This window comes from Colobus angolensis, unplaced genomic scaffold (genome assembly GCF_000951035.1).
Source record: "Colobus angolensis palliatus isolate OR3802 unplaced genomic scaffold, Cang.pa_1.0 Scaffold30, whole genome shotgun sequence".
NCBI classification, from domain to species: Eukaryota; Metazoa; Chordata; class Mammalia; order Primates; family Cercopithecidae; genus Colobus; species Colobus angolensis.
In genome coordinates, this window is record NW_012116266.1 from 4,068,272 (window position 1) to 4,083,867 (window position 15,596).

The window sequence follows — 15,596 nt, forward strand, 5'->3', positions numbered from 1 at the left end:
GAAGACTAACATCACTTGAAAAGTTAAAATGGGAAAAGAGGCAGTATATGTATTAGTGTCCTGTTGCTGCCATAGCAAGTCACCACAAACGTAGTGGCTTAAAACATCACAAATTTATTATCTTACAGTTCTGGAGGTAAGAAATCTGAAACAAGTCTCACTGGCTAAAATCAAGGTATCAGCAGGACTGTGTTCTCTCTGGAGGCTTTAGGGGAGAATCCATTCAGCAGGACTGTGTTCTCTCTGGAGGCTTTAGGGGAGAATCCATTCAGCAGGACTGTGTTCTCTCTGGAGGCTTTAGGGGAGAATCCATTCCCTTACAATTCCAATGTCTAGAGGCCACCTACATTCTTCGCTGGTGGCACCTTCTCCAACTTCACAGCTGGCATTGGCTGGATGCATCTTTCTCACATCTATCTCTCTAATACTCACTCTCCTGCCTTCTTTCATTTACAAAGATGCTTGTGACTACATTGGGTCCATCCTAATAATCCAGAATAATCCTCCATTTTAAGATCCTTAATCACATCTGCAAAGACCCTTTGTCATGTAACATTCATATTCACAGGTTGTAGAGATTAGGGAGTAGACATCTTTGGGGAGCCATTATTCTGCCTACTGAAAATAGCACAGTCTATAGTTGGTGCAAAAAAGTAGTTATTGGAATACAAATTAGTTTTTCTTTGTAACTGTATGTGGTGGTTAGACTTCAAGTGCAGACTACAGAGTCCAGCTGAAATTCAACTGGATTTGAATCGAATAATCTAGGTCCTAGAAAAAAAGAGGATGCAAAAGAAAGCAACAGAGGTAGAGCTGACAAGACTTTATAATAAACTAGATGCAGGCTATAGGCAAACAGGGTTGAAGTATACTAAATATGTATGGCATATTAATTCTGAATTAATTTATAATTAATAAATTGTATACTCAACTGTTTTGTTATACTCAACAGTTTGGTCTATTGCCAACCTTTTCTTAGCAATGGTGGTGACTATGTAAAAGCAGAATTTATGACTGATGAATTTTCATAATAGAAATTATAGATACAAATGCCAAACTGCTTGACACATCAGAGAAGAAAATAAATAAGATTACAGAAATTTAAATTCTAGGTTCCAGAGTCTGATTGTGCCATTTACTACCTGTGTGATCTTGAGCAAGTTACTTACAATTTCTGTGATTATTCTGGAAATTAAAAATAGGGATAGCACTAGCTCTTGTCTTCAGGATTGCTTTAAAATAAAGTAGAATAAATAAGGGCCAAAGACATTCTGGGCCATTGCTAGTAATCAATGATTAGGTTGGTACTATTGGGTGAACTAAGTTGGTAGCCTTTAGCAAACAGAGAAGAGATATGAGTGTAAAATTACAATTCTATTTATCCTAAATAACTTGAATCATCAGACTGATAGACAAACTGAAGAATCTTGAGAATAACTGTCACAACCAGATAATTATTAAGTTTCAGCACAACATTTTATACAAATAGTTATCATAAGATGCAATATTCCAAAGCTGTTCCAATAATATTTTGACACATATAGGCTAGAAGTAGTATAACACAGCGGAGACTTCATCCCCATGGAAGCTCTACTGGGAAAGCAAGTTTAAAAAACCAAAGCTCCTATGGAATACTATGCAACCATAAAAAAAGGATGAGTTCGTGTCCTTTGTAGGGACATGGGTGCAGCTGGAAACCATCATTCGCAGCAAACTATCGCAAGAACAGAAAACCAAACACCACATGTTCTCACTCATAGGTGGGAACTGAACAATGAGATCACTTGGACCCAGGAAGGGGAACATCACACACCGGGGCCTATTGTGGAGAGGGGGGCAAGGGGGAGGGATAGCATTAGGAGATATACCTAATGTAAATGATGAGTTAATGGGTGCAGCACACCAACATGGCACATGTATACATATGTAACAAACCTGCATGTTGTGCACATGCACCCTAGAACTTAAAGTATAATAAAAAAATAAATAAATAAAATAAAATAAAAACCAAAGCTCCCAAAGAGACACCATGTATGCACCAAGCACTACGTTGGCCAAACGAATAATAGAGGTAAGACCAAAGACAAACCACTTTAGGCACAAGTTTTAAAAGTCATTTCTTAAGAACACTGGCTGAACTTTGTTAGAGTCTTCTCTAATTTTAAGTGGAAAATCATTTAACCTCTAGTTTCTACCTTTACTGAAGCGTATGGGATGGTGTTACTGTACACTAACTGGCCCAGCCTCCCCTGCTTTCTAAGTTGCTGTTTTTCCTGCCTGATACGTTGCAATCGACCAACAGTTCCTTAATGCCACTTCTCACATGGAGGGAGAGTCTTTCCTAGGAGGTGAGATATTTTGGGGTTAGCACAATGATTATGTGCATCTATCCATGCCTCTTTGGATTTGTTTTCTATCCATATTTTAAATGCCTAAGATTATTAGGTAGCCAATTTGCAAACAGGTGAACTGTTATTTTGTCTAAGCTCAATACTGCCTTAAAGGATCCTGGGTGAGACTGATATGTCATTAAGCATCCACAAAGCCTCATTTATAGTTACTTCTTAATCTAAACTGCCAAAAAGTAAGGAAAAATGAAATTTGGCAGGGTCTTCTTTCTAATCTTAAGATTACCAAGGGTTGTCAAAAAATATGAAATTCTTTTTTTCATTTACTTTTTTTTTTTGAGATGGAGTCTTGCTCTGTCACCCAGGCTGGTGTGCACTGGTGTGATCTCGGCTCACTGCAACCTCCGCCTCCCGGGTTCAATTGATTCTACTGCTGCAGCCTCCTGAGTAGCTGGGATTACAGGCGCATGCCACCATGCCTGTGTAAGTTTTTGTATTTTTAGTAGAGACGGGATTTCAACGTGTTAGCCAGGATGATCCTGATCTCCTGACCTTGTGACCCACCCACCTCAGCCTCCCAAAGTGCTGGGATTACAGGCGTGAGTCGCCATGCCACTTACTTTTTAAAAGGAAGAAATGGCAACACAGCAACATCAAAAGTATAAGTTCTCATGAACTCTGCAGAACAATACCAATTAGGCATCATGTAGAAATACTGAAGTACATTAACTGAATAAAGCTGAACCCAAGCAGTATTAATCCTCGGCTAGGATTTTAACTGATTAGCTCACTTTTTTACCTTATTGAGTAATGGTGGTAGAGTCCCATTAAAACCGAGATTACATATAATAAAGCTATATCTGTGTGTAGTAAGTGGATCATGGTTATAAACTGCATTGCTGAGATAGTTTAAAAGAATGCTCTAAATGTTAGAGCTCTATAGGACAAATTATCTCCCTGGGCACTGTTCATGGACTTATCCTTCCAGTAATGAGGTATTGGATGAAGCTGGGGTAAGACATTTTCTTCTGGCCCTTCCTAAACTTGCCATTTTTTGGCCCTTCATTTTAATGCTCTGGACATCAGTGAAATCTGAGACAGGAACTGCCTTCTACATTAATAAACAACTAAAATATCTGGATTACTTCAAAGGAAGAAGATGATCTTTAGGGAAGAAGCAGAAAGTGAAATGGGGAAAAAGAAGTACAAACCCTTCTTTCAGGGTTCTGAAGGTTAATAATGCATTATTTACCCTTTTATTTATCCTGAGACCAATTAAACAGGAAATATATATCAAAATTATATACAGCAAGAGTCAAGTGTAGAAAGTAAAGCTGTCTTTTTCACTCATTAATTCAGTAAGTATTTTTGGGAATCAAGTTTGTATAAGATATTATACCAGATACTATTAACAAAAACACACAAATAAAAATCTCCCAGTCCATGCCCCCTAGGAGCTTACAATCTATTTAAGGGAGATAAGTAGGTTTATCTAGATATCTAATTATTTCCCTAAATAGACTATAAAACTTAGTTATCTCCCTAAATAGACTACAAATCGCTAATAACAACATAAAGCAAAACAGGTTTGAATTACAAAATAAAATATGAAATGTAAATGCATAAAATGTCTGCAAAGATTAATGTAAGTTTGAACAGTCTGAAGAGATCTTATGGAAAAAGAAAAATATAAATTTTACCTGAGTTTAATAAATCACTTATTTATATTCCAGTCCAGCCAGGTAACACACAAAAATGTACACATACTCACCCCTGAAATTACGGGGAAAAAATACAGAGAAATACGTTTACAAATATAAATTATATTTGTAATATAATTTGTAAAATTATATTTGTAGCCTAGTACAAACAGCACTAAAGATGTACACTAGAGGAAACTTTGAAAGCTAGATCTCTCTGACAGAATTCAGTTTTTGAAAACACATTAGCCATTGATGACACGACCCCAGCCTGCAGTATTAAATGTGTCTCAACAGCAATAATCGTGTGTATTGCAATAAAATAGTACACTTTCACACCTTTCTCTGTGTGGTCTCAGTAGAAAAATCTCATTAAAACAAGATATTTGCAACAGGATTATTCCCAAATAAGTGGCAGAACATGCTCAAACTTTTTGGAGTATTCAGTTTAGTGCCTTTTACTGTAGCAATGAAAATAAGCAATGAAAAACACTCAAGATCGTTGTTTGCCAGCTACTTCAAGAAAAATCTTCACTATAATTCTTCATATAACTTTCTTCCCCATTGTATTCTCTACTTGGAAACACATTCACACCTCAGGCATGTAGTTGAATATTTAGCAAGGGCCAGGAATAAACTACAGAGCCAGCAACGGCAACGATAATTCCAACAGCCTCACGTATGAAACTAATTTATTAAGACATATCAGGAACTCTTGGGAATGAAGTGTCTGCTAATTAGGCCAACACAAACAGATTCCCAAACCTTAACAAAGTTTTTCCAAACATCTGATGAAGAACTTTGATTTATGGGCTGTCCAGGTGAAACCTGAACAGATGGTATCTTTTAATAATAATTGACACGTGAGTTTGTTAAGGATTTCAGTCTCTTGAAAACATGTAACTCTGTAGAGGAAAACAACGAGGCACATTTTTAGAGTTATCTACCTTGTCTTTATCTTCAACAACATCTGCCAAGACATCATCTGGATCCAGGATTCCTCCATCTGTATATTCTAAGTGATGAATCTTCACCCAGTAACCAGGACCCTATGGCAGAACAAACAACAACTTTAATGATCTAATCTATATTAAAAAGTTAAACACATTTTAATGTTAAGAGACATAAGTTGACTTGTTAAAAATATGTTCTAGTAATCAAATTTTTAAACACCGAAAACAAATCCGAGAATCAAGGTGTACATATTTCATCAATTTTCCTGGAAGGTAAATTGCAATGTAAAAATAAACTGCTTGGAAAAACATATTCAGGGAATTTTTATAACCTACAACTCAGGTAATTCCAAGAATACTCTGGAAAAGAAAGATCTTCTTGAGGGTACTTTCTGAAACTAGGAATACAAGTCCAAATAGATTGCAAAGCTGTAGGGGAAAAAACCCAAAAGGCAGAATCTGTGATGGTAATAGCTATCACTACAAAATATATAAATGGAATGGGTAACCACCAACCTCTTCACCTTTTTAAATCACCATGCTCAGCATGCAACCTCACTCTGAGATAGGCAATGATGTACAGAGCAGGAGCTCCAGTCTTGCTTGCCATTTCCTGCAGCATGGCAGCAACTCAAACTGTGTTCAGAGTTGAATGGGGAATTCACTGAGTTGGGGTAGTAATTTAAGAGATGTTCAAATACTGCTTTTTAAATAACTGATTACTTTTAAAAACCGCTTACTCTGATTCTAGAATTTAGAATAAAATAATCTAGCTCATTCAGTTACTATGAAGTGCCTGTTTCCATGAAAGCTATGAAAGTGAACCATTATAGCAATGGGACAAGAACATGAACCAGTGAATGAAGTAAAGAAAAACATTAGTAAGGTTTTACCAGAATCCCCAAGCTATAATCAATTTGGTTCTGTGAGTCTTAGAAAGCCCCTCAAAGTGGGAAACTTTTGAGCTATAATACACTTGGTATCCAATAAATGAACAGATACCAGTTTGTTAAAAAAGAAAGATGGAAATTCTTCTAGGATAAAGCTCTAAGCCTTTCCCATATGAATCCTTATTAGGGATAAGAACTAATATAACCCATGGAATTCAATTTCAATTTCATAAAAGCTAATAGAAATGGTTGTCATATAGTCTTCTCTTTAGCTGACCCCCAATAAAAGGTAAGGGCATACTATTAAATAATAATTTTTTAAGGCATCTATTTGGAGAGCTACTAAAATGTGACCCAAGTACATAGCTTTCCAGTAATATAACTTGGTAAAGTGATAGTCTTTAAAAATCTAAAGGAATTCTCCTTAGTTAGGCTTTGGACATTTCAAAATTAAGTTTTCCATACAGCATTTTATTCCAAGTAAAATAAAAGGAGTTTTATTTACTTCTAATACTGAGTTTATAGGTGCAAACACCAATGATTTACTAGGAAACTTTAAATGCCTGACTCTGTAGGACAGATAGAGATCTCAAAGATATGAGCAGCGGGAGTATTCAGGTAAGAAAGGCACAGAACTCTCATTATTCAGTTTCTTTAACCAGAGATCTTTGCCAACCCGAAGTAATTGTGCTGTAAAAGATGAGCTAAGTATAATAGGCCAGATTTCAAAAAGGGAGGATCCTAGCATAGGGAAAACTATGTAATGGCCACTAGACAATACAACTCTCCCCCAGCAATATTTGGGAATTAAATCTTTTTTGTTATGGCCATGCTGCAAGCAACAGATTTCCTCAAATCTACCCAGGACTTCTGACTGAAATATTAAATACTATGTATTCCTTGTAAAAAGTCTGCTTATAAAAAGAGTTCAATTTAATTAATCTCTATAAACTTCCATTGAGTTTTTTGATATATTACCGCTCTGTAGATGAAATCTGTTGATTTTAACCATGTTTATAAAAAGTAATGTATTCTAAAAAGAGTTTTCTTTATAGTATATTTGTACTTAAAAGCAGGCATCTATTAGCTATCTGCTTTTTTCTCATGTTCAATTTGTAAAAGCAGATTGTATCCCCTAAGATGGAGGTAAACAATCATCCTTCACCACTGCAGTAAGTGAAAACACACCTTTCTTCCTGCCTAGAGGTAGAAACACAGAGAGAGGAAAACCAAAGAGTCCTAATTTAAAATAAAGTAACTCAGAAAACACCCAGAGATAGGATCTGATCAGTGGCAAAGGGAATATCAAACAAACGGCAGCAAGATGGGGTTGCTACATCACATCCATTCCTACCTCATTCACACTCCTGGGATCCAAGACATTGTAGAAAATAAGACACGGGAGTAGAAACTAAGACACCATTCTCTAATTTGATTCAAAAGAGCTCAGAACTCAATGAAGTAAAAAAGCATCTTGATGCATTTTGGAAAAATATATTTGACCCCAAAATTTTAAGTGAATAAAATGGTGTCAGAATATGGAAAGACTGCAATTTGAACTCCCTCTTCCACATTGATATTGCCATTTTGTACATTCCAAAGAAGAAAAGAGTAGGCTAATGATGGGCACACATCTACACCTAACCCTGAACAAAAACAGACAAGCCATAGGAAATCAGTCTCAGGGTTAATATTTTACACATCTGAGAGGGGGTAAAATGTCAATAAACCACAGTACATACCAACTGTGATTTTGTCCCCATGGTATTTTGTCCACGGTGCTACTGATCACTCAAAAATGTACATACAATATATGCAACCTACATCCATTGTAAGACCATAAATTTATCCTGACTCTCTTATGCATGTAAAGATTTCAACCATTACATTGCAGTCAACATTTTGCATTTCATTTACTTGGTTTTATTGCCATCAGGAATAAAACTGATCAGACATGAAAAGGTGTTCACATATGTGTTCTGGTTCATACTGTCACTGGGAAAAGTTTACTATATTTTTTATGATTATGACATTTAACTTGCCTTTATATTGCACAACTAACTGTGGTACACATAACTTTTAAATCATTTTGAAAATATCTCTAATATATGTGCTCATTTTATTATGCAATGTCTTACTATTTATACTCCTAGGATCATTCAAGTATTGAAAAATAATGTTATAATTATGTTTTCTCCACTTCTGACATTATTGTATCTGTTTTTAAAATAAAACAGTTAATTTAAATGCTACTGAAATTTTAAAACTAAAACTAGTCTATGAGAATGAATTGCAAAAGGAAAGCAAAACAAAAACACATGCATTACAGGAAGAAGACAGAGTATTTTTAATGATCAAATGTAAAAATGGTTCCAAATAGGCATTAATACTAATAGCACCAAGACCTTCACTGCGGGTAGATGACACGAAATTTTACCTTATGCCTTAGAAAATTTACATTAACCATGTTTGAAGTACAGTAATTTTCCACTTGTAATACCTAAAGGAGTAGACTGGCAACCCACATACTATAAGGCTGTGACTACCAAGAACTGGGATTATGCCAATAATCACAAGAAAGGGAAAACTTGGAGGGGCCCAACCAAGATGCCTGTGGTCCAGGAAAGGAAAAAATAGCCTGCAGTGGCAGCAAGGTCCCAAAGTGAGGTGAGCGCTGCAAACGAAAAGCCGATTTTTGGAGAAGGGCTACGTTAATTACAGTCCTCAGCCATGCAACTGGTTTCCTGGTGGCTTAATGTTTTTACTAGAAGAATCTCACCCACTGGAACACAACAGCAATAGTTAAATGGAAGGTAAAAACAAAACAGAATTTTCTTTATAGAATTTAACTTCATGAATTTGGTGGCACATGTCCACAAAATGAGATTTCACCTACAGGTCAGGTAACATAGGTACTATGTGTTTTATATGATTAACTCATTTATCCTCAAAATGCCTCATAAAACAGTTAATCCATTTTATAGATGAGAAAACCAAGGTAGGTGAATTAATTTTCCAAAGTTCAGACACTGCATAAGCAGGAAAGCCAAGGTGGGATTTTTTAAACACAAAGTATTTTATTAAACAACTTAATACAAAGCACAATTATCAAGGAATTAGGCTAGGAATCAGGTCCATTTCTATTCCTACATAAGCATATGGACCCAGGCAAGCTGCCATTATTCTGGGCCTTGGGTGCATTTTCATTAGTGAGCCTGGAGACTTGATGGCCTTTTGTATGATGTACCTCATAGAGGTCAAAACATAGAGACAATGGCGGGGGACAATGGGAGGCCCTAAATTCTTTGCTTAAGTGGATCTGTCCCATGCTTCACAAATGAGAATTAAGTGGGGAAACTTTCAAAACATAATCTTCATAACCATAGATTTAAGGGTTTTGGAAACAGTGGAAAAAGATCTTACTGCCAAGAATACAGAGGGAGTTTGAGGCACTGGAAATTAGATAGAGAATCATAAAAATGTACATGCACATAACACTTAATTACTTTTATAATAATATTCTGGGGGCATTCTCCCCTCTACCCAAGACCAAAAGAGAATCAGATGCCCCACAATGCTCCCAGGAAGGAGAAGGTGACAGAGCATGTCTGCAGACTGTTTGGGGCAGACAGAGAACAGGAGCCTCTGAGTAGCCAGCCACAGAGTAGTGTAGGGAAAAACAAGAGTTTTGGAAAATGATGCTCAAACAAAGCCTAGCAGAGCAGCACTGACACCTAAAAGGAAAGCATCAAGCCAGAAAACGCAGTAATGAATATAGAGTTTATTATGAACCAGCCCTAACTGGCTTCAGAACACACCTTCACCTTCCTAAAATAGATCAACCAAGTATAAACTTCAGGAGAACAGCCTAGAAGAACATGAGCTGAGGCTGTCTGAATTAACTACAGTATGTTTCCAAACAATTCAGCAGAACTAGAATGGGATCCAGAGTTTTTATGCTGGGTTGAAAGTAACACCTGGCAAGTTCAATAGAATTATAAACCTTTAATTACATATAAAACGAGGGAGAATTAGTCCATACATATATTCACTTCCAGATCTAAAAATCTATGGTCCCATAAAAAGAAAGTTGGTATGGCCATACTAATCCTAATACCAGATGAAGGAGACATCAAGGAAAGAAGTATTAACAAAAAATAAAGTGGGATATTCAATCATGATAAAAGGATCGATCTACCAGAAAGATAACAATGTTAAATCTCTATGTACCGAATAATATAACTGTAATACATATACTGTCAAAATGAAGAGATCTTTTAAAAATATTTTAAAAACACAAATTGGGAGACTTGACAGGAAACAAAAAAAAATGAGCAAGATATAAATCATCTGACTAACACAAGTAACAAATGTAGCCTAACTTATTTGTGTTATATTTACACACACAAACACACATATATGCACACACACAGTATAACCAAAAAGATTAGAAAATACTTTATAAGTGTACATGGAACATGTACCAAATTTCAAAGGTCTGAAATCATTTAAAATATGTTCTCTTATCACAGCAGAATCAACCACAGAAAGATATCTAGAAAAATGCCCAGCTGTTTGGAAATTAGGATATACAGTTCTGAAAAATCCATAGATGAAAAATAAAGGCAACGAGAAAATAATTTTAATAATTAAAATAGCAAAAATGTGTGGAATGCACGTAAATCAGTGCCAAATGTGTCAGTTATGGTCTTTAATGCACATATTAACAAGAAAAAACTTAATCAAACAGCTAGAAAAACAATAGCTAATGAAATCCAAAGACATGGTAAAGAAAATAAAGAGCAAAGGACAATGAAATAATAAAACAACAACAAATAAAAATCAAAGTTGGTTCTATGAAAAGCTTGACAAAACTAGTAAGTACATAGCAGAACCAATCAAGAAAAATAAAACAAATTTCCAAAATCAGGAAGGAACAAAGGCAAGCAAAACCATTATAGATCCTATAGATACTGAAGAGAATATTCTAAAAGCCTTGGACCTATAAATTTAACAATTTTTATAAAAATGAATGAATTCTTTGAAAAATACAACTTATCAAAATGGACAGTAAAAATAGAAAATATGAATACAAAAACAGCAAGAATGAAATTGAATTTGTTTCAAAACCTTCCAAAGGTTCCTTCAAAAGGAAAATTCTCAGCTCAGATGACATCAAGGTAAAAATCTTCCTAATATTTGAGGAACAAATGATGCCAATCTTTTATACAAATACTTCTAGAGACTAGAAAAAGAGAAAAATTCTCTCAGCTCTTTTTTAAAAAGATAGCACAAATTTGATACCAACATCCTTACAAGGTTATTACAAGAAATAACAGACCAGTCTCTCTCCCTTTCATGAATATGTAGGTGAAAATCTTAAACATTTATAAATCAAATTCAGTGATGTCTATAAGGAGTAGTACATGATAACCAAGTGGAAATTATTACAGTAATGCAAGAGTTGTTTAAAAGTCAAAAATCAACCAAAGTTATTCACAAATTAATATAGAAAAAAGGATAAAGATCAAATGATCATCACAATGGATGCAGAAAAAGCATTTGAGAATATGCACTACCAAATCACAGTATAGAAGTATCTCAGTACATAAGGCAAACCACTAACTAAAGAAAGCCAGCTAAAGATTACAAAATTAAAACATTTACAATAGCATAAAATCAAATACTTATAAGTCTAACAAAAATATGAAAAACATTTATGCTTTAAAATTATAAAATATTAGGAAAAAATAAAGAAGACTATCATAGATTGAAAAACTCACTATTGTGAAGATATTGATCTTGTCCAAGTTGATTGGGGTTAGGGTAAGGATTGTGAGAATACAAAGCAACTACAATTCCAGTACACTAAGGGTAAAAGTGTAAATGTATACAATCACTTTGGAAAACTGGCAGTAACTGAACATAAACATACCATAAAGCTGAATGAACATCACGCGTAACTCAGCAATTCCACTTCTAGGTATATATCTAATAGAAATCTAGGTATATATCAAATCCTGCTATGAATATTCCGTGTGTTGTTTGGTTAGATATATATCTAATCAAAAGACACACGGAATATTCATAGCAGGATTATTTTTAATACTTAAAAATCTGGAAATAGCTCAAATACTCACAACCAGTAGAATGTATAAACTACAGTACGTCCATGCAATGGAATACCATACAGCAAGAATGAACAAACTACAAGTTTATGCGACAACATGGGTAAATCTTGCAACATGAAATTGCATAAAAAGAGCCAAATACAAAACAAGCACATCTTGTATGATTATATGCATAACAAGCTCAAAAGAGGCATAACTGATTCACAATGCAGAAGTCAGGAGACTGGTTACTCCTTGTGAGGGGGAAAGGCAGTGAGTAGAAAGAGGCATGAAGCGGCTTTCAGGGCAATGTTCTATTTCTTGACCTGTATGCCAGTGATACAGAGAGGAGGCAGGGAAATACTGGATAGAAGAGGGCAGCTCCCTGGCAAAGACCCCACCCTCAAGTCTGGAATTTGCAGCCCTAAATGAGCACAGTTATCCCTGTTTTCCTGCTCAAGTGTTACTTTTTGGCCCACCCAGCCTCCGTATCTTCTGCTGATATAAACCTCAGAGCTCAGCTGGCAGAGACAAGAGGCTGAAGCGACTGGGCATCAGAGACTACGGATAGACGCGGCTTAACGTCAGACCACATGACTTCGGAGATAACCCAGCTGGAGTCAGCCAGGCTTCAGGGAAAGATCACTTTCTTCCCATACCATCCCTGTTCTAGCACCTCTGGCACTGACAGCCACCTCCATCAGTCAATAAAACCTCTGCATTCACCATCCTTCAAGTCCGTGTGACCTGATTCTTCCTTGATACAAGAACCCGGGTACCAAGAGGGCAGGCTATATGTCACCCTGACTCTCCCCTGAGCTGGGTAAGGCTTAGCTCTCTGTGAATGGCAACAGCTAAAAGGGCATTGTTTGTAACACACACCTCCTGGGGCTCCAGAAGTTGCGGGCAACCCCTGATCGCTACCACAGGCCGGTACTTGGTTTGGTCCTGCCAGCGCCTAAAGGCACTTGCCCCAGCTCCTGCACCTGCTCACCTGCGTGCTCCCCCTCCCACAAGGGGTTCGAGCTGGGCTGCAAAGGAGCCACCCCTCATGGCAAGTCCTGCGAGGGGGTCAGGGAACTCTCCTGTCTCAGTAGCTACACTTATTTGTGTACTTTTCCGTACGTGTGATATACTGCCAAGATATTTACATAAAAATGAAAATAGTATCTTTGCTTCCAAAAATGTGACTTTTTCAAACTGAAATACCTAATTGTTCCTTTTGCACACGCCATCTCTACAGCTAAACACATGAAGACCACCAAAAAGCTGTTCAGAGTAAGAGTCTAGTTTCCTTAGAAGGGTAAGAACAAATTCTAAAACAACAGGAATGTAGAAGTCCCAGAAGATGGGAAGGCCAGGTCATCCGACCAATAGAACATGTAGCTAACTGACTACCAGTTATTCAACACTTCTAAGCAGCCCCGGAGACGCTTAGTTGACCACAGGCTTTAACGAGTCAGCAGTGATGAGTCTGCTAAAAATACTGTTATTACCATCTGAGGCTATGATAATACAAGGACTGTGTGAGAACAGAACAAGGAATCATTTCACTCTGGGCCAAAGTGGTCCCACTACATTTACAGTATTTTGTTAAATTTGAAGAGACCATCATTAACTAACTGGAGATGACCCATATGACAGTAACCACAAAGGTTAAGGAGATGGAAATACATCTTATGATGAGTGAGCTGAACTAATTTAGGCTTGTCTAAATTGGAGGACAAAAAGGAAAACACTTTGCTATTTCAAAGACAGAACTACAGTTTACAGGGCACTGAGCTCTTAAAAGTTATCAGGTAAGGTAAAAATCACTTATTATTAAAATTACTCCTAAAATTCCCCTAGGGAGACACCACAATGGAAGTGAACATACATCCTCTGAATAAGGCCAGTGCTACTTGTTTTTAATCTAGGCTTGGAGTGTTCATTGTCTTTTCAGTTGAGCACCAGAGGAAGTATCTGGATTACACTGGAGATCATATTTTATGAAAAAGTTTTATCTTAAACACTTAGACCTCCATAAGTAAGTACATGAGAACTGAGGCAACAGAGGTAACAGCGAGAGTTACATGACCATAGGAGATTTCCAATCAAACTAAAAGACTTCCACATAAAATAAAGATTTGGCTTCTTCTGTGCTGTTCCAGAAATGATACATAGACTACATAGACAATAGAGAGGTAGACACTCAGCCTAAGAAAGATCCTTCAAAAAGAACAATCTTGGCCAGGTGTGGTGGCTCACGCCTGTAATCCCAGCACTTTGGGAGGCCAAAGTGGGTGGATCACGACGTCAGGAGTTTGAGACCAGCCTGACCAACATGGTGAAACCCCTTCTCTACTAAAAATACAAAAATTAGCTGGGTGCAGTGGCATGCGCCTGTAATCCCAGCTACTCAAGGAGGCTGAGACCGGAGAATTGCTTGAATCCAGGAGGTGGAGGCAGCAGTGAGCCGAGATTGCGCCACGGCACTCTAGCCTGGGTGACACAGCAAGACTGTGTCTCAAAACAACAACAACAACAACAATGAGTAGAATGGGATGTATGGTGAAAACACGAGCTCTCTACATCTATCAAAAGTGAAGCAAAGGCTAGATAGCCATATCTCAAGGATGCTACAGGATAAGACGTGAGACTTCTGTGATCCTGAAGATCCCTTCTAACTCTCAGACCTACAGTACCTAGAACCTCAGAGATCCTTAGGGCTTTGAACTCTTGAAAGAGGAAATCTCTGCTGTAGGGTAGGAATATAGATTCGCCAATTCTGCAGGATTCCCCTGTTACTGTGCATCACCAAGCAGAAAGTCTATTAAGCAAAACATCATGTTTTGAATTCCCCAATCTACCAGTTATTCCAGTATCTTGCCATGTAGCCTGAAAATTCATTAATTTATGAACAAATTTAAGAAAGACATCTTTCATCTCCAAGATAAAAGAAATAATCCGGTGTCTGTGGGGGGAAGCCTGAGAATTTTATATTGATTAGAACATTAGTTTTGAATAGGCTGTTTTCTCACTCTAAAATAGTTCTCCTCCTACCTTCCCCTTATTACCACTCCCACCCCACACCAAAAAAATACTTGGAATTTTCAAGCCTTCACTAGTAAATTCGTAAGTTCAAAGACTGGAAGGAATTCATTGGCTCAGAGAGCACCAAGAATAGGCCTCTTATTTTAAAGAGAGGGAACCAGTATAAACCAGTATGGCTTAACAAAGGGTAAGCCATAGAGAAGGTATTAATAGTTGTTTTCTTCTGATGTATAATTTTAAACAAAATAATTGCAATATAAAAGCACCAACAATTCCAGGGAATTTTTTTCTATATTATCTCATAATCTAAGTTTTAATAATATTACTTTATTCCCTTTTTCAAGTATAAAAATATTTAAGTATTGAGACATATATTTCACTTCCTAGTTCATATATAAATATTTATTTAAAGGAATGTTAATTACCCCATGTCACTTCTCATTCAACTTTGTGAAGTAACCATAATCTCTGCAGTTTTCTTTTTTTTTTTTTATTATACTTTAAGTTCTAGGGTACATGTGCATAACATGCAGGTTTGTTACATATGTATACTTGTGCCATG

The 15,596-nt window shown here is 36.6% G+C and overlaps 1 protein-coding gene across 4 annotated transcripts in view; it reads right to left on the reverse strand.

Moving 5' to 3' along the window:
• Nucleotides 1–15,596, reverse strand: part of PARD3B (par-3 family cell polarity regulator beta) — a 1,103,389-nt gene that overhangs the window by 954,557 nt on the left and 133,236 nt on the right. For all 4 annotated transcript variants that reach the window (XM_011949894.1, XM_011949895.1, XM_011949896.1 and 1 more), the window contains exon 2: nucleotides 4,996–5,097. In XM_011949894.1, the coding sequence (XP_011805284.1) occupies nucleotides 4,996–5,097 (102 nt within the window). The remainder of the gene's footprint in view (nucleotides 1–4,995; nucleotides 5,098–15,596) is intronic.